General features: G+C 39.2%; 1 protein-coding gene across 11 annotated transcripts in view; it reads left to right on the top strand.

The window, feature by feature from the left end:
• The window catches only part of exoc6 (exocyst complex component 6), a 30,698-nt gene extending 9,997 nt beyond the window's left edge, over window positions 1–20,701 (top strand). For 2 of the 11 annotated variants that reach the window (XM_016674586.1, XM_016674605.1), the window contains exons 3-25: window positions 565–612; window positions 799–889; window positions 1,360–1,405; window positions 3,045–3,098; window positions 3,410–3,560; window positions 3,641–3,802; window positions 3,999–4,067; window positions 4,445–4,528; window positions 4,772–4,818; window positions 4,929–5,049; window positions 6,655–6,726; window positions 6,817–6,914; window positions 8,378–8,483; window positions 8,590–8,699; window positions 9,021–9,132; window positions 9,269–9,403; window positions 10,066–10,245; window positions 10,768–10,797; window positions 13,317–13,458; window positions 14,549–14,622; window positions 16,152–16,264; window positions 16,646–16,657; window positions 17,644–20,701. In XM_016674586.1, the coding sequence (XP_016530072.1) occupies window positions 565–612; window positions 799–889; window positions 1,360–1,405; window positions 3,045–3,098; window positions 3,410–3,560; window positions 3,641–3,802; window positions 3,999–4,067; window positions 4,445–4,528; window positions 4,772–4,818; window positions 4,929–5,049; window positions 6,655–6,726; window positions 6,817–6,914; window positions 8,378–8,483; window positions 8,590–8,699; window positions 9,021–9,132; window positions 9,269–9,403; window positions 10,066–10,245; window positions 10,768–10,797; window positions 13,317–13,458; window positions 14,549–14,622; window positions 16,152–16,264; window positions 16,646–16,657; window positions 17,644–17,770 (2,184 nt within the window). In that variant the 3' untranslated portion in view covers window positions 17,771–20,701. The remainder of the gene's footprint in view (window positions 1–564; window positions 613–798; window positions 890–1,359; window positions 1,406–3,044; window positions 3,099–3,409; window positions 3,561–3,640; window positions 3,803–3,998; window positions 4,068–4,444; window positions 4,529–4,771; window positions 4,819–4,928; window positions 5,050–6,654; window positions 6,727–6,816; window positions 6,915–8,377; window positions 8,484–8,589; window positions 8,700–9,020; window positions 9,133–9,268; window positions 9,404–10,065; window positions 10,246–10,767; window positions 10,798–13,316; window positions 13,459–14,548; window positions 14,623–16,151; window positions 16,265–16,645; window positions 16,658–17,643) is intronic. The other 9 variants (XM_016674602.1, XM_016674629.1, XM_016674595.1 and 6 more) reach the window with 5 other exon arrangements.
• Window positions 20,702–21,255: the final 554 nt, after the last annotated feature.

Below are 21,255 nucleotides of genomic sequence, written 5' to 3'. Positions count from 1 at the left end.
AAAAGTCTATAATCTATGTTTTGTAGCTACAGGAAAGAAATTGTGCTGTTAGTATATTTTCATGATTGGATTCTTCATTGCTTGAAAAAAATAACCAGTCCTCAAAAAGCTCACTGGTCAATTAGGTCATGGCTCTCAGTTGTGTGACAAGAGCCGAGAGTTCAAAAATCCAGATCCAGAATTGAGAAGTTTGTCACTGAATCTGTGAGAAAGAGCCTGTCACAAGCCATTAAAGCCCATGAAAAGGCCCAGTGTACCGACCATGGGTTCAGGTCCCCACTGCCTGGTTAATCTGAATTTACCCAGCTTTGTCCTTGCTCCTTCATGGACAATGAGCTGATTACGAGGCTAAGCAGCTGCTGGGAGTGAGCTGCAGAGGGCATGAAGCAGAGCAACAAATGAACTCTAAATTATTCAAAGTCCTGTAACACAAAATTTACTCTTCAGTCAGTTTAGAAATGGATTTATTAGGTTTTTTTTAGAATTTGTAATGTAATCCTTAATAGGGATGAATAAGAGGAGATATTTTAGAGCTTTGATGTTGATGTCTATTTGTTTTCAAAGGGTCAAGTGACGGACACTAACAGGAGACTGCAGGACGCAGGGAGAGATGTAAGTTCATGTATGGGTGTAGTCCTGCATGTGTGGAGGACAAACTGTGCCTTTTGTTTTCCTGCCATGACATGCTCATTATCTGCAAGAACAGTTATGTGGTGGACATGACCGTTCTTTAACCTGGTAGTCAACAGGGTGACCTCTTTTTCATTGTCTTCCTCAATTGTGTGGTCCCTCCCCCAGGTAACAGCTCAGACGGAGGAAGTGATTTGCTGTCGGATCCAGCAGAGGAACATGGCCACCACAGTGGAGAAACTTCAACTTTGCATACCAGGTGACACAGGTTACTGTTACCTGAGAGGCCTCATCCCAGCGGTAGAGCACTGGTTGCTAGAAATCTCTCAACAAAACCACTGTCCTTTGGTTCCGAAAAATTACAAAATTCATCCTCACATTTGTTGTCAAGGCAGAAACCACATATTTTGGATGTTCTCTTTACAAAAAAAAAAAAATTTCTCAATAGACTAACTCAAACATGTAATGAGATGTAAATACCAAAACTGGGAATGGCACGCTGTGCTGCAACGGTGACACAAAGTATCAGGTACAATGCCTGCATGACATGATAGATACATTTTGATTGTTAGAAGATGTTTGACCAGTTTAGATTCAATAACAAGTCCCTAACAATCTTTGTATTTCTTTTTCCTCTGAAAAATCTCTTTTGACTATGAATCAGCTGAAAAATGAGGTCTCATAAAGACAACAAACTCATTCTGTTTTTTATGCTCTGTTCCATTCTAGTGCTTGAAATGTACAGCAAACTGAAGGAGCAACTAGATTCCAAAAGGTAATGATTTCACAAAACATTTCCTTACAAGCTAGACTGTAACAATGGAGATATGCTAAAACCAACCTAGCTTGGACCGAAGTGAAGCTCAGCTAATGGGAAACAATAGGTTAATTGTACAATTTGTATTTGCAACAAAAATCTGTAATCTTTTGCAGCTTTCAAACATGATGCATAGAGGTGTTGCGCAGGCTGGGGCTTTTTTGTAGATTCAAAGGTGGTGATAATACGCATGCTGCCCAGGTGAGAGGGCACCTGGGCAGTAGTGTAGTAGTGTGATGGGTTCCTGGGTGGGGTCCGATGGCTGTTGGGGGTAGTTCGCTACCTTGATCTCTGTGTGGTAGCCTGGCCAGGTGGAATGGCTGGTCTCCCACCCCTGCTCGGAACCCTGTCTGATGTAGATTATATCACCAACCCATGGTCTACCTGGTGTGAGCGGGTCATGAGTCCCTACTCTGTCGACGTGTCTTTCTGCCTGTAATTGTTGTTTGAAATTTAAAAAGCCATGACAACATCTTCTAAGTAGTCTTAGTGTATGTAGAGTCAGTCTATTAACAAAAGTAAATGAATAATTCTTTCAGACAATTTATTTAAACTCTCCAGATCATGCTTCCTTTTTACCTCACAAACTTCCACTGTGGCTGTTGCTGAGTAACAGGCTCAGCCAGTCACACTGCAATAGGAACCTTTCTGGATTTGCCAGTGAATGATATGTACTTTTAGCATGTCTGATATGTCTGTTATATGTGCTATATGCTTTAATGCACATTGCAGTGTTATGTAAGCGTTGGCGCTCTGGTCGAATTCCTTTCGGTGTCCAATGGTTCGTAGCGTTTGTGTCCTCTCACTCTGCCTTCTGATGAACCTTTTCATCATGAGCTTTATAAGAATGTCTTTCTATTCATTTGTCCACAACACATTTTACATTCACTGACCAACCATTTAGATCCCTTCACAGCCCGCCTATCAGCCTAATGATGGGAGCTAGCACACTGACCCAACGCTGAACTCATATAATTGATACACATACCAGACTCAGGTCGATAATTACAATAATAATAATAATAACTAGAAAAATTCCCAAAGAAAGTTGGATGGGCCCCACTGCTGGGATCAGAGCCAAAGCTTCTGTGGCCGTGTTTAGTTGGCTGCAGTGTACATCAGGGTGAAGAACTTTTCATGAAAGTCCTTCTGTCTGTTATACCATCTTATTTGGGTCAAAGGTCATCCGTATATGTGTTAATCTAATCAGCTGTTCTAGTCATTTCAGTCCTGTCTAGATTTCTGAAATGTTCCGTTTCAAATAGTCAACTCTGGGTTTTAAGTCACTGGTGTTCAAATCACACCTCCCATTTCACCCTTAAGGTAGTGTTGTGTTCACTGTAGTGGATTGCATTTAATTAAATCCATGCTCTTCTTTGTCCTGTTATGGGTTATATGCCTTCATTTCTTTAATGTTTTGATATTAAGTAAAACAATTGAAATATTGTTTCAGTTGTTTTACTGTTTCTGACTATTTCTGAGAATCACTCAGAATACATATTTCAATAGTGCGATTTATTAAGTTCAGCAAATATGTCTTTAATATTGCAGGGCTGTCCATTGCAGATCATAATAACTGAAACTGTACTTCCCCCAGATATTATGCTGCATTGAAAACCATGGAGCAGCTGGAGAATGTGTATATTCCAAGGTAGGATCACACAGTCTACGTTTGTGACTGAAAATTCTACAATAAATGTTTGAATAGCTCCTAACCAACTTCACAAGAAGGTGTTCTGGTTGTGATTTTTTTAAATCAAAATCATAATGGATAAGATATTAAAAAGCTCCAAAGACAAAACTTTTAACTGACAGAACTCAGCCATATCAAAGGAAAGTTGGCAATTAATGACTAGTGGCAGGCGGCTGTTGTAACCCATAGTCAACATGTTTGATTAAAGTGTAACTTCACAATGGAAGGACTGAGTGGCTGTGACCCCCCCCCCCCCCCCACCTCTCCAGAGTTAGCCAGTACAGGTTCTGCCAGATCATGGCAGAAAATCTGCCCAGACTGAGGGAGGAAATCAAAGAGATCTCAATGTCAGACCTCAAGGACTTCCTGGAAAGCATCCGGAAGCATTCCGACAAGGTTGGAGAGACTGCGATGAGACAGGTGGGACTGTTTATTCCAAACTTTTAACTGGCAGAAGGACAGAGCTGCATGTTTGATTTGTGTATGGTGCTTCTGTCCAGGCGCAGCAGCACAGGACCTTCAACAGTGCTGTGGCAAAGCAAGTCCACACAGGACACTACAGCAAGCCTGTGTATTCTCTGAGCGGACGCACACACACACACATCTCCAACGGCCTGCTGACCGATGACGATGCTGGAGACGAGGAGGAAGCAGATGAAGAGGTGAGACTAGGATAAAAAAAGTGTTTTATTTTAAATTTTTACAGCTCTCTGTATTCACATTTCCCAATGTCTATCAAAAATCAGTTTTTATTGAAGCAATTATTAAACTGACTGGCAACAAACTGTTGGGAGTTTCACTTCCTGTCTTGCGTGAAGGTTGTGTAATTACTGATGTTTTCTCTCGTGTGTCTTCCAGGTTCTTACAGCTCAGGACCTGGTGGATTTCTCCCCTGTCTATAGGTGTCTACATATATACACTGTGTTGGTAGGTGATTCTGCTGCTAATTCACTCGACAAGGAGGTGTGGACACATGATGTGATACATACAGTCACATTGGAGAAGACTGAATGAAAAAACGACAACACCTTATCCATTCTTCCATATAGTCATCAGAACATTAGGGCATCCCGCTGTAAGGACCTGTTTTGTTTGCTGATTTATTCAATAAGTTTAAAAGTCAACAACACTCAGCATCTCTCCACGTCTACCTGTCATGTGAGAAGTTTATGGGTTTTGATCCGAAAAAGCAGATTTCTTTTTTATGCACACCCTGTCCTGTAGAAAACTCATTAAATTACTCTAAATGCTGCATCCGAAAATCCATCTGTTTTAGTCTGTTTCTATAAATATTGTGTCTTCAGGGTGACAGAGAAACATTTGAGAACTATTACAGGAAGCAGAGGAAGAAACAGGCCCGCCTGGTGCTACAGCCACAGGCTAACATGGTGAGCACCTCATGTCTTTCACTGCATGTACAAATGTAAATGATTGGTGAGCAAATAAACATATTATTCTCCAGTTCTTTGTCAATAAGCAGTGTTCTGCATTTATTAGTTGCGAGACACAAAATTCAAGGATCAAAAGAAAACTTTCTGAGACCTGCCTTCTTATTAAACCCTGTGTTAAAGCAACACGGTATATCACAAAAATGTCTGAGAGCTTAAATTATGTGTTTTCTCTGTTTGTAGCATGAGACTGTAGAAGGCTACAGACGATACTTTAATCAGATTGTGGGGTAAGATGTGCCTTTCACTCTGGTTGTCTCCTGGGTGCACTAGAAGTATCTGGACTGAAGACATGTGTGTATGCGTGTGTGTGTGTGTGCATGTGTGTGTTTGTCGTCAGGTTCTTTGTAGTGGAGGACCACATCCTCCACGCCACCAGAGGGCTGGTCACCAGAGTATTCACCGATGAACTGTGGAACATGGCCCTGTCCAAGATCATTGCTGTGCTCCGCACACACTCTGTAGGTTGACACTCACACTACCATGTACACACACACCATTAGCAGCACTGGCTGTGTTTTCATTGACCTTAAAATGGCGCAAGTTGGAATTACGAAAATAAATTGTTTAAATGGAAACATGGCGAAAAAAACTAAGGTTTTTGCGCTCTGATGAGGTGGGTTTTCAACTGTATCAAAATTAATGTATTTCCCAAAAACTGCAGTGGAAACAGTTTTTTCGCATCACACGACTCATGATCAACAGCAGGAGGCTACCACTGGCAGAAAGATGAAGAAGATGACAGGAGGATGATGGTGCAGCGTGCTTTTTAATGACTTATCGGAGAGACAAACTTATTCAGGTGTTATTCTTAAAGTTATTGTGTTTCTTATTTCACGGAAACACCGCAAATGCAACATTGTGTTTTTTTCAAAGTTAGTGGAATATTGACAAACGTAAACACAGCTACTTTCTGTGAAAGAAAGAGACTGTTGAGTTCAAAAAAATAATGGAGATCTACGGTATATTTCTGGGGAGAACTTTCCTTTATTGATACTCATACATAATTGCACGGTGGAGGTGAGTGCACCCACAGGCACACTGATGATGTCACTCTCAACACAAGAGGTCAAAACCCACACAGGTATGTGGCTTCAGAAGAGGTCACTGGGGCTTAACGAGAGACAGATTACAACAATAACAGCAGATTTAAAGGGCATATTCCTGACTGCTGGACTCCAGTCAGTTGTAAATGACTGAGGGGATTATGTTAACAGGTCAGAGAATGGGCTACACAGCATGGGAGGAGGGGTCCCTGACAGAAGCTGAGTCACAAGAAGCTTCACTTCACAGAGAGGATTGCAGCATGCTCCATTAATATTCATTTACAGGCATTTTGCCTTATAATGAGCAGCAAAATGTTTGTGGGGATAATTGCTGATTATTTTTACTTCTTTAAAGTTACTTAAATGAACAAAACCAGCATTCTAATTATAAATATCACCAGACCTTTAGGTTGTAATGCGTACCGTACTGAACAGAAAACCGGTTTAAAGCACTGAGATCCATCTCAGACACTGCTGTGATTCCACCATGTCTCTTGCTGTTCCACTGGTGGACGCCTGTCTGTCCCTGTTGGACTCTGGTCCTGATGTTGATTTACACACTTTAGACTGGGTCCTGGTGTTACCTTTAAGACATTGTTTTGCTTTCAGCTCATAAATCAGTTTGTACTTTTGAAAAATGGAAGGGCTTGTTGTTAGTAGTTCAGTCACATCCCCTCACCCCTCAATGGTTACCCTTTTCATAAAAATACATTCAAGTCAAGGCTGAGGCGTCTTCCTCAGCCTTGAGGAAGATGCCTCAAGGCTCTAAAGTCGCCTCTAAAGTCATCATGAGACAACTTTAGAGGGTTAGAATCTGTCTCCTTTTTTTAGAGTAAAGTCACTATTATAATTTTCTCACAATTTCCTGTAGAAACATAACCTATAAAAACTGGAAATAGGAATATTTCAATAAGATCTGTTTGTGTTATTAAAAAGTGTTATTTTAAAAAGCAGAACATCATTATTTTCTCATCTAGTTCTTTTGGTGTAAATCTGATAGTTGATCACTTTCTTCTCCAGTCCTACTGTGACGACCCAGACCTGGTTTTGGAGCTGAAGAATCTCATAGTGATCTGCGCTGACACACTGCAGGTTTGTTCAGAGTTCTACTTTAATTAATCAGCTTGCATGAAAAGCTTGACTAAAACATGTGGATCTGTGTGCCTCTGTGTATTCACACAGGGTTATGGTTTCCCAGTGAATCGACTCTTTGACCTCCTATTCGAGGTCCGAGACCAATACAATGAAACGTTGCTGAAAAAATGGGCCGTGGTTTTCAGGTGAGATTTCCTCTAAAACTGTCTTTCTACAGGGAAGATGCCTACTTCAGATAGGGCATTTTTATTTTATTGAAACAAAAAAGCCACAATAATTAATTGACCAAAATCTAACACTTCTTATTCATCGTTTTTTTATTGTTTTTATTTTTTTCAGCCTTAAAATATTCTTTATTCCAGTTGTGGAATATATAGTTCATCCCACAAACCAATTTGTATCAACCAAAAAGTATGCCATCTTTCTGTTCTTTGCTTTTACACATTAAGTGTGATAAATCTAATCTAGTAATAGTCATATTTTAAAGCCATTTGAATTTAACATTAATACAACAGATTTAATACTAACAAAGAAGAAGTCAAAGTGGAAACACTGTATGTGAAAAACTAAGTACATCCTCTGATCCAGTAGATTCTAGAGCCAGTATTAGTTGCAAAAATTTGAAGAACTGGAGATGTTTCCTGTCTGACTCTCAGTTTCTCGTGTTGTAGAAGGATTTTGCTCTGTTCTTGTTTCCAATGTTGCTTAAGTTCAGTTGATTTTTGAAACATGTTAACACCCAGTGCATGTCTTAACACAGCAGAGTGTTTTAGTCATGTTGTGATCTGGACTGTCTGGGCCCGCGATTCTCAAACTGTGGCACTGTTACCAGTGGTTGGGCTGCCTTTAGCCGTACTTAGAATAAATGTTGGTTTGACGTTTATGCTGGATAAAACATGGAGGCGATTAACTGCTAACATGAGCTAACCAGCAAAGCCATGAGTTGTTGAAATAGCTTGAGCTTTTCTTTAAACAGGAAGTCATCACAGAACACAAGAAACTAAAAAGTAGACCCTCTGTCATACTGTTGTTTTAAAACATCTGTTATTTTGGTTGTTCATGGGAGTCTTAGTGGGAATAAAATGTTTGTTCACTTAGTTTTTTTCACACAGCTTTTCCAATTTGGCTTGAGGTGTTAAGACACTTTGGAATCTGTTGTGTTTTTCTAAAACAGCAATGTAAAAGTAAGGAATACTGTGGAATTCAGTTTATAGTTTATATTCCCCAAATATGGAAAAATAAATCAGTATGAAAACAATTTGTATTCCCTCGCTTTACTCTGTCTGATTGCCAAATCCATCCATCCATCCATCCATCCATCCACTGAGGTAATATTTGTAATAAATCTTGTATTTATACTTGAAAGCTGACTAAGGAGCACTGAGAAGTCTAGATGTTAGTGTGTGGCAAAGTATTGGGTTTTGACATTAAAACATGCATGATCCCTGTTTAAATAACTGACCATAATTAAAACCCAGTATAAACCAGATCATTTTTAACATACTGATGTGTTGATGCTTAGAAAGAGCATGGCCCTTTTTTCTCCAATGAGTGAGATTTTCATAGAAAGCCAAGTAATGTTGACTTCTTCCTGCTATTGCACTAAAATCTAAAGTATAACCGAGCATTAAATGTTATTTTTGCACAGAGAGATCTTTGAGTCGGACAACTACAGCCCTATCCCAGTGGAAACAGAGGAGGAGTATAAACTGGTGACCAGTCGCTTTCCCTTTCATGATCCTGAGATTGAAAAGGTGACAAGAACCAAAACTGCATAATGCACTCATAAGCATGACTTTCATGTGACCAACATGCCATTAAAGTTTTGCTGTTCTTTGTTTCTTACCTGTGTGTGAACAGCAGGACTTCCCTAAGAAGCTGCCGATGTCCCAGTCTGTCCCTCAGATCTACATACAGGTCAAAGAGTTCATTTATGCCAGCCTCAAGTTCTCAGAGTCCCTGCACCGCAGGTATGGCACCGTCTTACATTTCAGAAGCTTGCATTAAGAGCAAAGTTCATCACCTTTGAAATGATGACATTTAATAGAAACTGAACACAATTTGCAGCAAGCCTCATCAATATTCTCACTTGTATTTAAAGACTCCCATAATTATCCGTGAACAGGTTGGAAAAGCATTGAAACCACCATAAAAGTGATTCTTTTATACATGAGCCATATTCTCCTGGAGGTTTCTTCACACCTCATATCCCCCTCATTCTCTTACTCTGGGAATTTTGTAAAAACTGAAAAGCTGAACCTGCAGGAGCTAAATGTTGTTTGTGTCTTCAGTTCAACAGAGATTGACGACATGCTGCGAAAATCAACCAACCTGCTGCTGACCAGAACTCTGAGCAGCTGCTTGCAAAACCTGATCAAGAAACCTCACATAGGACTGACTGAGGTGGGACTGGATCTCTCTCTTTCACACACACACAAACCCCCCCCCCACACACACACACACACACATCATCTCACCTATTTCAATGTGACATAGGATTTAGTCATCTGCTGTAAAACCTGTAACCTTCCCTCTACAGCTGGTGCAGATTATCATAAACACCACTCACCTGGAACAGGCTTGTAAATACCTGGAGGAGTTCATAACCAACATCACCAACGTTTCACCTGAAACAGTTCACACCACAAGACTCTACGGCTTATCCACATTTAAGGTAAAAGAGTAAAAACCAGATGGAAGCAGAACAACTAGGTCACATCAGGACACATTCATCTCAGATTTATTTTCTGTTTGATGAATTAACTTTTTTAGCAATTTAAAATATTGGAGCAAAGTAATGGTAGTGACACATGACATTTAAAACTATAATAAGACATTATAATTTGTCATTTGACTGTTGCCGCCATGGTGCCCTGCTGATTATAAAGTGATACATTCGCTGTCAAAACTTAAGTGTAGCTTTATGAACAAAATGTAAAATAAACTTCCTTCATAGCATCAGATGGGGGCAAACTGCACTATGCAAACAGCAAGATGTCAGAGATCCTGCAGGTCTAATGGTTAAAATCTGGTTTCCCTTCATATAATATTACATTTTTCCTTTAATATTAATATTGAAGGAAAAATGTAGTTAGTGCCTTACCTGCAGTAAATGAATTAGTAAAAAATCTACATTGTCACAGTTTAAAGAAATTAAAAATCACATAACCTGGTACAAGACCGTAGGACACAAGACAAGCAGTACTGCAGACAACAGCAGCACACAGAGCAGAAGGCGACTCAGAGCCTTTTTGTGTTTCCTGTTTGAGATGTTTATGCCTTTATTTTAAGGTCGCGCAAAATGATAAAGATATTAAGTGTGAAATCTGTTGTCAGGACGCTCGTCATGCTGCAGAGGGAGAGATTTACACCAAGCTAAACCAGAAAATTGACGAGTTCATTCAGCTAGCAGACTATGAGTGGAGCATGGCAGAATCTGATGGCCGCGCCTCAGGATACCTCATGGACCTGATCAACTTCCTTCGTTCTACTTTTCAGGTCTTCACACATCTTCCTGTAAGTTTAACGAAGCCTCTGACGGGCCCATTGAATGTACAGCCGTGTAAACTACGACTAAAGTCACTGTCTTGTTGGTCTTGAGAGACATTTTTGCTTTTATTTAATGAAGCGGTTTTTCTTGTAAATGGTAAATGTGGAGGTGAGGAATGTTTTTGTTCATTTCTGTCCAGCTCCCTCTAGTCTTCTGTTTTTACATCTGAGGCTGATCCTGTGCTGGTGTCCCAGTCTGAGTGGGCCACTGGTTGGTGGGCTCTTCGGCACTATCTATTGTGTTTTCTTTCAGCTTGAGTGTTTTGGGGGTTTTTTCCAGAATGCATCCTGCCTCCCCACGCACACCTTCTCCAATGAAATGTTACTTATGCCAGTTTGTTTTATTCCTTGATTTTTATTTTCACTCTCCAAGCATCCAAGATAACTGGTTGAATTTGCTTCCTCCTTTCCATTTATTGTTGCTGCATTTTTCCTGTCCCCCCCCCCTCCTTTCTTCTATTTTTGGTTGGTTTTGGGTTTTCTGCTCAGAATAACAACAATGACCATGCATCAATGTCGGTGAGTATATTTGCTCGGATTTTATTCCACTTTGCTGCCATTTTGCAGCCAGCTGGGAACATGAATGCATGCTTGTTTGACTGCAGAAGCTGCTCTACGGTTTCACTGGCAAACCTGTACTCCTTACTGATGACATTCATGGAAACCCGTAACATTTAGATTCTCTGCAAGAGCTCCCCTGATAATGTATGATGTTGAATAAGAGGATCAGTGGATGTGCAGTAAAGCTGAAATAAGCCCCTAAGAGAGTTCTTAAAACTTTTTGGTTGTTTTCTGTTCTATGTGCTTCCAGACGCTAAGATGAACAAATTTTTGTAGTTAAGAGATTTTGTAAATAGAGTACAGCAATACTGTGGTCACTTTAAAATTGATTTTGGAACCGCATAAAACCAACTATTCCCTGTTGCAGTTTTGTTTCCTCCATTTTCCTGGTTGCATGTGTTTGTTCCTGGTTTTAATTTCTGTCTGTTGAGTTGAATGTTTCCTATCAGATTGCATGGGTCAGCACCATAATGTGTATCAGAGGGGACTGAGAGGTGGCCGAAGCTAAACGATGTTTGACAATACCTCAGTGTTTGTTGAGTGTTCATTCTGCATTTCTTCAAGCATTGAACTGACAGTCAGCTTTGGTCTGGAGCCAGTTATGAAGGCTACTGGACAGGAACTTCTGGGTTGCACCAAAATATTTGTTGACAGAATTTAATGAAGCAGACTTTTGGGGACTGGCTGTTCTAATATTTAAGATAAATACCACATAAAGTTTTTATTTTAAGCATAAAGCAAAATAAATGTATTTGTATACTCCAACAACACCAGCACAGGTGATTAAACTGCCATGTGTTCTTAGGAGTGAGCAATGTGGACTTCAAGTTTTATCACAATTTTTTCTATTACTATGTGACAACCATAAAAGAACTATTTATTAGTACTTTTTCCAGGTAACTGTATGGCTGTGACTGTATAACAATCAGAGCACTACAAACACAAACACTGCTGCTGAAAAACATTCCCATTAGTAATATGCTTCTTTAGGACACCAGTCACATACTGAGGGGAAAATTGGAAAACTAACAATCTGTCATGAGGTGGAGGTGATAGTGGTGGTGAGGATGAACGCAAAGACCCAGGTTGTGATGAAGTTGATGATGAGTTTAATGATGAAGGCTCAAAAACAGTCCAACACAGAAGGCATGGCAGAGAGATTAGCACACAGCTAAATACCGGTAGCAACTGATGAAAGACTGAACATGAAGCAAGCTAACCAGGACTTAAACAGTTCTACTGGAGAGCCGACACAGACAACTACTGACATTAGACGACACACGACGTTAGACGAGGATCTGACAAGATACAAAGACAACAGGTGGGCTTAAATACACAGGGAGGGTAATCAGGTAACTAGACACACCTGGGAAGCAATCAACAGGGAAGACAGGACTAAACACAGAAAACCTCAAAAATAACTACACAGAAAACACAGAACATAACACAATCATGTGGACCGTTTTAGGGAATTTAAAACATTATTAATTAATAAATCAGAATTCTTATAATGATAAGAAATTTTTCACATTAAATGATAAACAACACAATAAATGATAAATGATCAAATTGTGATCACTAATATAGATCTGTAAGCACTTTGTTCAAAGTAGAACTCAAACATTAATAACAAGATGAGTCGCTGTTTTGGATATAAAGAAAAGGAAGTTAAAATCTCTCCAATGTTTTAAAAGGTAAACCAAAGCCAGAAAGATATAAAAGAAAACTTAGCAGAGCCGAGCTCAAATCGTGACACCACACCTATCTAACGGCACTTCCGGTGGCAAGTGTCACGATTTGCACCTGCTGTTTCTCAGAAAACTAGCATTGAAGTGGAACAAATTGGAATAAAAATAATAAAAGAATAAATCCTTTTTAAAATAAGAGAGCTACTGTAACTGTTTTTGGGAAATATTGCAGCATTTGTGCAGAAAGTATCTAAAGTTTGTCTAGAAGTTGCTGAAGTTACTTTTCCTTCTCTCCCTCCCAGAGCTGTTATGTATGCCTGGTAGAGCTGTTCTTATTTCAAGTAAAAAAAAAAAAAAACATTGCCAAGTTCAAAGTTCCCCAAATATAGTAAACCACATGTTAACAGAAAGAAAGAAAACTTACTCTTCACAACCCAGAAGTTCCTGCCTGCTCGGGTACTTGGGCTTGTAGAAAACAGGATCTGCTCTGACTGGTTCAGATCTGAGTTCCTTCACTACATTTATATTTACTGTTGATCCAGACGGTTTGGTGGAAGAAAAGCCGACCCCACATCTGTTCGTTGACCATTTTCCTCATTTGTCTTTTGTCCTCCTTTTCTCATATCCAATCCCTTCCTCCAATTCATTTCTTTTATTAATGTTCAACACTGACCTCTTTCCGCACTTTCATTTTCTTCACTTCTTTCACCCTCATCACCTTCCTTTCTTTCCTGACTTGCTTCATGCTTTACGTTATTACCACCCCATCCCCAATTTCTCTCTCTGTAGGGGAAAGTGGCCCAGACAGCGTGCATGTCAGCTTGTAAGCATCTGTCCACGTCGCTTATGCAGATGCTTCTGGATACAGAACTCAAGCAGATCAGTATGGGAGCCATACAGCAGTTCAACCTGGATGTCATGCAATGTGAATGTGAGTATAAAGAAAGGTGAAGTTTTTCTTAGCTTGTTCTACCTGTAACAGTAGCTGCGGTTCCATTTACCCTAAAATTATTTATGTAATTGAAATGACAAAAATAAATTAGCTTAAAACCCCTAAACCCTCACCCCGGAAAAGACAATGGAAAAACAGCATGGGGGCGTTCCGCTGCAGGAAACACACCAGTTTTGAAAAATCTCAAGTTTTTGTGCTAAAATTAAGTGGTTTTTCAGCCATATCGTAACACTTATTTTTAGCATCCCTCGAATTACTGTGATCAACAGCTGGATGTCACTACTGGTGAAGAAAACTACATGAAGTACTAGGAGCCTGATGGTTTGTTTTTGTTTTTTTTCTGACAATATCCAGCTGGCTCCACAGTATCACACAGTTCAGAGCAAGTTGTGTCATTCTAACGTGTTGAATCCATACTTCTTCTGCAAAATGCCCGACTACAATTTCCCCAAAACACCTCATATGGAGCTGCTCCCAAGTCGGCTGGGCTTACCTCTCCAATCCCTGAATAAAATGCTGATGTCTCCTCTGATTGGCTGATAGAGACTGAGCTCCAGCACCATGACTGAATTCTGAATGTATCTCATGTTAATGTTTACATTAATTGCTGCCTTGGTTGTTAATTACTTATTGCATGAACAAACTTATTTATGTGTGATTTTAATTAAATTTCTTATTTGATGTAAAAAGTGCAATTTAAAAATGTGTTTTTTCAACATTATTTTTCACAACTAATGTCACAGCTAAGGTTTTAAAATGTCTGTAGTTTTAACATACAGTGCTGTGCTTATGTGTTGATATGGATTGAAAGCTGAGTGTATAGTATAGTTGTCCAACTCTGTATTTGATCAGATGTAGAAATATGATAACGTATTATAGTTATATTTTTGTATCATACTGATGAGATTTTTTTAGAAAAAAAAATCATTTCTTTGCATTACACGGTCTGTTGACACTGGCTAAAAACATTTTAATTATTTATCCCATTTCTCTGGAAAAAAAAAAGTCAAAAGTCCCCAGAAATTAACATAAAATTGTTAATATCAAGCTGTGTTTGTGTTTCTTCCAGTGTTTGCCAGTTCAGAGCCAGTGCCCGGCTTTCAAGGTGACACACTCCAACTAGCCTTCATCGATTTACGACAGGTGAACAGTCAGACTGCCTGGCCTTTTAACCACAAGTGTAGCCCGGCTGTTATCACTAGGCCTGGGCAGAGACCCGGTTCTGAGTAGAAAGCCTCTCTGTCTCACTTGTAAAAGTCTGGTTTGCTTCTAGACTCACAAGCTAATCCTGAATTCTGTTAGAAATTAACATGCATCAGTTTTACAGCATTAATTCATGAAGAGTGATTGAGATGAAGTGAGGGACTTAAAACAAGCTGCATGTGTAACTCCTCAAACATTCTCCCAGCTCAAAGTGAGGACTGGGCCAAACCTCTCTCAGAAACTGATAGGGACCTAAATAACAGAAATAAATAAATAATCATGTTATTTCTAATGTAGAAACAAATAATAGTTGCAAAAATCGTTCTTTGTTATGAGTGTAAATGATTTTTATACTTCTAGGTTTCCATTGGTGTGTATGGAATATCACTAATTTCTCCTAAATGCTCAATAAACTAGGTTGAGTTTTCATAAGTGTTAGGACGAGTAGTATCCTATTAAATGTAATGATCTTCATCAATCTAAACTGGAATTATCTTTCAGGTGTTACAACAGCTTCTTATCTAACGATTTAGTGCTAAAAGGTTCTTTGAGTTCCTAATTCCTGCTCTGAGCTCAGTGCTGAACTCCAGGTGAGAAGAATGGGCTTTTGCTGAGCCTCTCTAAGTGTCGACCTCTCAGTGATGAATAACGCTATTATCACTAAGCTGCTCTGTCACTGCTCTTTCAGCAAGACCCACACATCCAGCTGTTTCACCCTGTGACGTTACCATACATTGTTAAGGGGTGGGGGTGGGTCGTCTCCATCAGATTAACCTCAGGTCAGTGGGGAGAGCAGAAGATCATGTAGATTTATATACCAACATCACATAACCTGATCCTCTGAACCAAATCACAGTTCAACAGACCTTCATCCCACCAAGGCTGGGTGGTTCTCAAGGCAACCATTAGGGTTTCTATCAGTCACAAAATGATTCAGTTTTTTCCTACCAGCAAACAAATAGTCAGAAATATCAGAAACAATATCAGAATTGTCTGTGAAAGAAATGAAAGTTGTAAAATTCTGGTCATTCTTTTTAGAGAGTTCAGAGGTTGATTGAAGGTATCAATTACAGCTCCACTCAGATCACCATCAGGCTAACTATCCAGGACCTCCTGCTTACTTGACATGACTCTGTTCACGCAACATGTATCACCTGCATGTCAGCTTAATACAGATTAGTCCCTAATCTGCAGAAAAACCTAGCAAAACACAGAAACCTGCATTATAAGACTACTAGGCTATCAAAAAATAATGCAATCAAATACTAATTTGGCCATTTAATGCCAGTGTCATGTCTCCAAAATTCCATTTTTGGATTTTATCTACAAAATAAGAATTACACATGCAGTTAATGGACACTAAAATGTTAGAGAAAGATGTTTTCATAAAGGGCTTTATGAAAATCATCATAAACATAATAAATCTCTGGCTGCTGTTCTAAACCTGAAGCTGTGTTTTTTCTCCGCAGCTCCTAGACCTGTTCATGGTATGGGATTGGTCCACTTACTTGGCCGACTATGGTCAGCCAAACTCAAAGTACCTGAGAGTGAACCCAGCCACTGCGCTGGCTTTGCTTGAGAAGTAAGTGCCTCTGACCACCAGACACTGCTGGGGTTAAAAATAATTCACCAGGTTTTTTTCACCCTCAGTTGCTGTGAAACCAATAATCATTGTGGAAGTGGAACCTGGTTGTTCTTGTGGAAACAAATGAAGGAGTTTGCTCTCTCTACCTAAAAGCTTCTTCTCAACAGTTGATATCAGTTCTGTTGGAATCCAAACCCTGACTCTGGAAATAGCTAAAATATGAACTAATTTATTAGATTTTAGTTGTTTCTACTGAAGCTATGGATGGATGGAGATGGTGACTTTTGGCTTTCTGTGAGTGTCTCGGTTCCATAGCCTCATTTCTTTTCCACTAAAGCTTGTCGTTTTCTGTTGTTTTTTCTCCTGCTGCTGTTGCAGAGTCTACAGGGGGTAGGTCCACCATATTCACTTTCTCTTTTTTACATTCATGCATTTGCTGTGTGTCATCTGGACAGCTATGGTAACAAATATAATTACTTGTTATAAGCCAAGTTAATGGGAGTATGTTGTTATTAAATAAAAGGAGTCCCAGGATTGAACCTTGGGGTACGCCACATGTGACTTCTGCCTGCTACAATGAACAGTCACCTGTTGACATAAAGAAGTCCCTGTTGGATCTGACATTAAGTTCTGTTGAGGTCAGATCCAAACCGGCTCAGAGCGTCCAACTCAGCTTCCAGTTGCTTTACCATCAGGGTCAAATGCTGCACTAATAGTGCATCATATCTGTCACACAGGCAATGATTAGCGGCCTCAGTGTGAAATTAACACATTCACCCAATTAAATATGAAATCACAGCAGCAGGTGTTTACCTCTGTTTCTTTCATCTTCTGACAAATATCTCTGTTTATGACAAAAACCTAATACATCACTGTCAGTACAACAAATAATTGACCTAAGTTAAGCTTATTTGTGTGGATAGAATGTTTCTATTGTTTATCATTATCAGGGAAAAATAGTGTGATGGCAGAATTGTTATTTATTGACAAAATGTTAATCTAGGTAATGTTATCTTTGTTACGGAATAATGGGTTTTATTTTGAAAGCAGTTTTTGTTTTTGTGGAGGTCTGCAGTGACAGATCTGTGGCTAAAAACGTAGAGAAACTAAAGTGATGATTGTTGTCACTTTCATTGTTATCACTGTAATATCCAGAACCATATTAGGATCTAACGGAAATCTAAACGACCCATCTCTTCCTGTTAGCTAAACATGGTGAACTCTGACCAAACACACAGTTGATTAAATGGCTGCATCAGGAACCTGAACACTTGTTTAAGTGTGCCAGTGACAGTCAGACATTTTTACACACTAACAGATGATGTCAGGTCTGACTCGTCTGGACCAGATTCACAGACTCCTGTTTCTGCTTTCAGAATGAAAGACACCAACAAGAAGAACAACATCTTCTCTCAGTTCAGGAAGAACGACAGAGACAAGCAGAAACTGATCGAGACTGTGGTCAAACAACTGAGGAGTCTCGTCAATGGCATGTCCTCCTAGAATAACGCATACATGTTATTTGTCTGTGCAATAACCAGATAAGATGAGTGAAACATGCATGCATTCACATGCACACATAAAAAAAACCCACCCCGAACAATATTGGTTTAATTCACCACAGAGCAATCCTATGCAGAGGATCATATTCAACATACAAACAGCTGAGTTCACATACTTACTGGTCGCATGGTCATAGACATCAGCCGAAGGCTCAGCATTACACTGTATGTAAAAAGCCTACAGGGAACCCCCTGCCAGCAAACATGACATCATTTCCTGTCTCTGACTTCAAACCTGTCAGAGGATTTCTGATAAGTTCTGCACACACTCCAAACCATTTACTGAAGCCTCAGAGGCCTGCAGAGAAATGATCTGTCAGAGGCTCCTTGGAGATAAACTGTTTTGTACATTTTTTTAAACTGGAATGACTGGAGAAGTAAACTGAGACTAGGAAGTACAGGAAGTGACAAAGTATTGAGATAACCGACTCAAAGGTCCAAACATACAAACACTCATCAAGAACATCAAGTTTTGGCACCTGGTTTTTCTTTAATTGATGTATATTTTCCTGCACTTTATTCTGAAGAATAACAGATCTTGTTAATCTGAGACGATGACGTAATTTACTGATCCACAGATACATTTCAGATTCCTAAAAGTAATAACCGTGTGAAGGCAACATTTCAGCCTTAGTTACATCTAATCCTGTTTATGTCTCATTATTAATTAATGAAATAAGGAGAGATTCATTTCAACAACTGAGATAACAAATCCATTTACTCACACACAAGAAATAGATATGTGTGTGTATGTGTGTGTACATGTAACAGAAATGTAAACTGAATAATTTATTATTGATCTTTTTGAAGTTTGAGTTATTTATATTATTTTTATTATTCAGGATGCTGTATATGTGTGTGTGTGTGGGTGGGTGCTTTGTGTGAGAGTACAGATCAGAAATTTAAGAGCAAATCAACTTATCCAAATACTGTTGATATGGTTTATGTGGCAACAATGAATTATGCTGGAGTTCTATTCATGAAGTGAAAAGTCAAAATGTGAATGATGATGTCCCAGGAGACTGATGTTCATATAAAACCTGTTTAGTTCTCCACTTCATGGTGGCTTTTTGTTGTTGTTTTTTTCTGCCTTGTCATATTAGATACTTCTGTCAGATTTATGGTACACCTACTTTGTCTCAATCTGTTTTTTACTCAGAAATGTAGCTTTTTATTTGCATCCATTTTTTCCACCCTGTGTGCAAATGGAGTTAAAACATAGAGCACAATTCTCTCTCTTCACTTTATTACAGATTCTGGATCAACTGAAGTTCCACATGCATAAATATTAAAGTGAATCTTTGAATATAGGCTTTACTTGTGATGTGATTTTGGAGGCACATTTCTGCTATGAAACTCAGAATTGATTTTTCCTGAACTTTTTTATTTGCTCCTGTTTTTTTCTCTGAGGAACTGGACTTCCCACACAGGACGTCCTCCCACTCCATCAGTGGGACAGATGCTTCCACTGTGGAGTTAAGAGTCGATCTTTCCCAACAGACATCGATGACTTGAAATCTATTGCAGTAAATGTTAACTAAACATCTGCAACTTGTACCGATACCATTAAATTATAATGTTTAATGGTAGGGAAACACATTCAACATGCTTTTCCCCACAAAACTCAATCAACAAGCTCCTTGTTAATAAAAATGTTCCATCTCACTATCAGGCCTTTTTCTAACCTCAAAATCTGTTTTTACTCAGTCAAGTCCAGTGGAGACGCTGGGGAATGATGATGACTGTAACACTCCTGATCCCAAGAGTGGGAACAGGCTTTAAGAGAAATGCGCCAAGTCCAGAAAACAGCAGGTGGATTTTATTCCTAGCTAGTTCTAGTCAGAGTAACAAGTTGGGGCTTCAGCTGCTGCCCATCACCTGTAGTCAACCAGAAACATGCAGGATCACAGGGCCACACACAGTCAGTTACTTAAATAACAAATCTTTGTTATAACACAGCAAAACACAAAGTTCAATCTGCATGTGACTGAATTATTTTGCCCTCTGGTCTCAGACTGGAGCCAGATGTAAACCTGGACACTTTTTCAAAGAAGAGCCGATTGGAAAAGAGAATTTCAGAACTACATGAATTCATCCTGTCAGTTTTGGCTTCTTGTTTTTACTAAATGCCAGATAGAAATTTTATGCAACTTTAAGAGACACATTACAGCAGCTGAATTAGGTCATCCATGCATTATAGAAATAAACCATTATTAATAAAAAACATTTCTAGATTGTGCAAAAATGCTGCTGTGGAACAGAGTCAGACTACATAGCAACAGCAGTCAACATTCACATGCAGTCTGACTATGAAGCTAATGAAGCTAATTAATATTAATTTATGTGAATGAAGTGAAACATCAGGTGGGCAGAATGAGTATGGAGGCCTGCTGATCATTTACATCTTAATGCCAGGAGGAGATACCTGAGTCCAGAGCAGCCAAACTGCTCACATAATGTTGGCTACATACTAAAAACCTATTTGTGAAGTTTGTTTAAAAAAAAAAGGCTGCAATCAACTCATATAAACACAGGTCTAACTCATTACAAACCTAAATTCAGCATTTTTATTCTTTTTCTTTTGTTCCTCAGGGTGAAATTCAGCTTTAGAATGTCAGATTCCACCAAGAAGAGCAATAATGTAATGGTTTATTATATCACAGTCTGCAGGTTAACACTTTACATTTGTACATAAACTTTGATGGGAATGTTTTAAAATGAGGCTTTTTGTTTTGTGTTTTTTTATGTCCGTTGCTTCAAGCTGGATGTCGTCTTTTCCTCCTTATTTTTATGGCTTGTAAATCCCTCTGTATATATTCCTCTTTTTGTAAAGAAAAGATTTCAGCAGCATCTCTGCTGCTGACAACATGAAGGTGGACTCTGTGATGTGTCTCTGAAGTGAATTCATATTCAATAAGAGCCCCAGCTGCTGGTTACAGTGTGGAGAGCTTAGTGTTTTGTAGTTACATACTTAAGTATGAAACATTCAACATGTTGTAATACTGAATCAGATCAAATTAACATTATACAATGTTTCAGATCATTAAACAGACAGATATTATCAGAGTAAACCCAAAAGTTTGTTTTCAGATGGTTTCACTGAGGGGAAAAAGCAGGGCAGCACCGATTTCTGTTTTCTGGCCGATCGCCGATCTTTAAAAAGCCTGACTTGCTGATTCTGATGTTACCAATTACCAATGTTTTGCCTGAAATGTTGCCAAATATTGCAAGAAAGTTACTGAGTTGGCAACAGTGGACAACTCAGACATGACCAGGTGAGTCTGTCAGTCAGACTCTCACAGCAGAGCAAAAGATGACTGTGGCTGATTCTTAGACCTTTGCTGAGGAAGATAAGCTCATTTGATAAGATCGGCTTCACATGCAAGTCCGACCAATCACAGATCTCCCAAAACTAAGGAAATTGGT

This window comes from Poecilia formosa, unplaced genomic scaffold (assembly GCF_000485575.1).
Source record: "Poecilia formosa unplaced genomic scaffold, Poecilia_formosa-5.1.2 Scaffold4, whole genome shotgun sequence".
Classification (NCBI taxonomy): Eukaryota; Metazoa; Chordata; class Actinopteri; order Cyprinodontiformes; family Poeciliidae; genus Poecilia; species Poecilia formosa.
The sequence above is the reverse complement of the archived record's forward strand: the minus strand, read 5'-3'. Positions and strand labels throughout refer to the sequence as shown.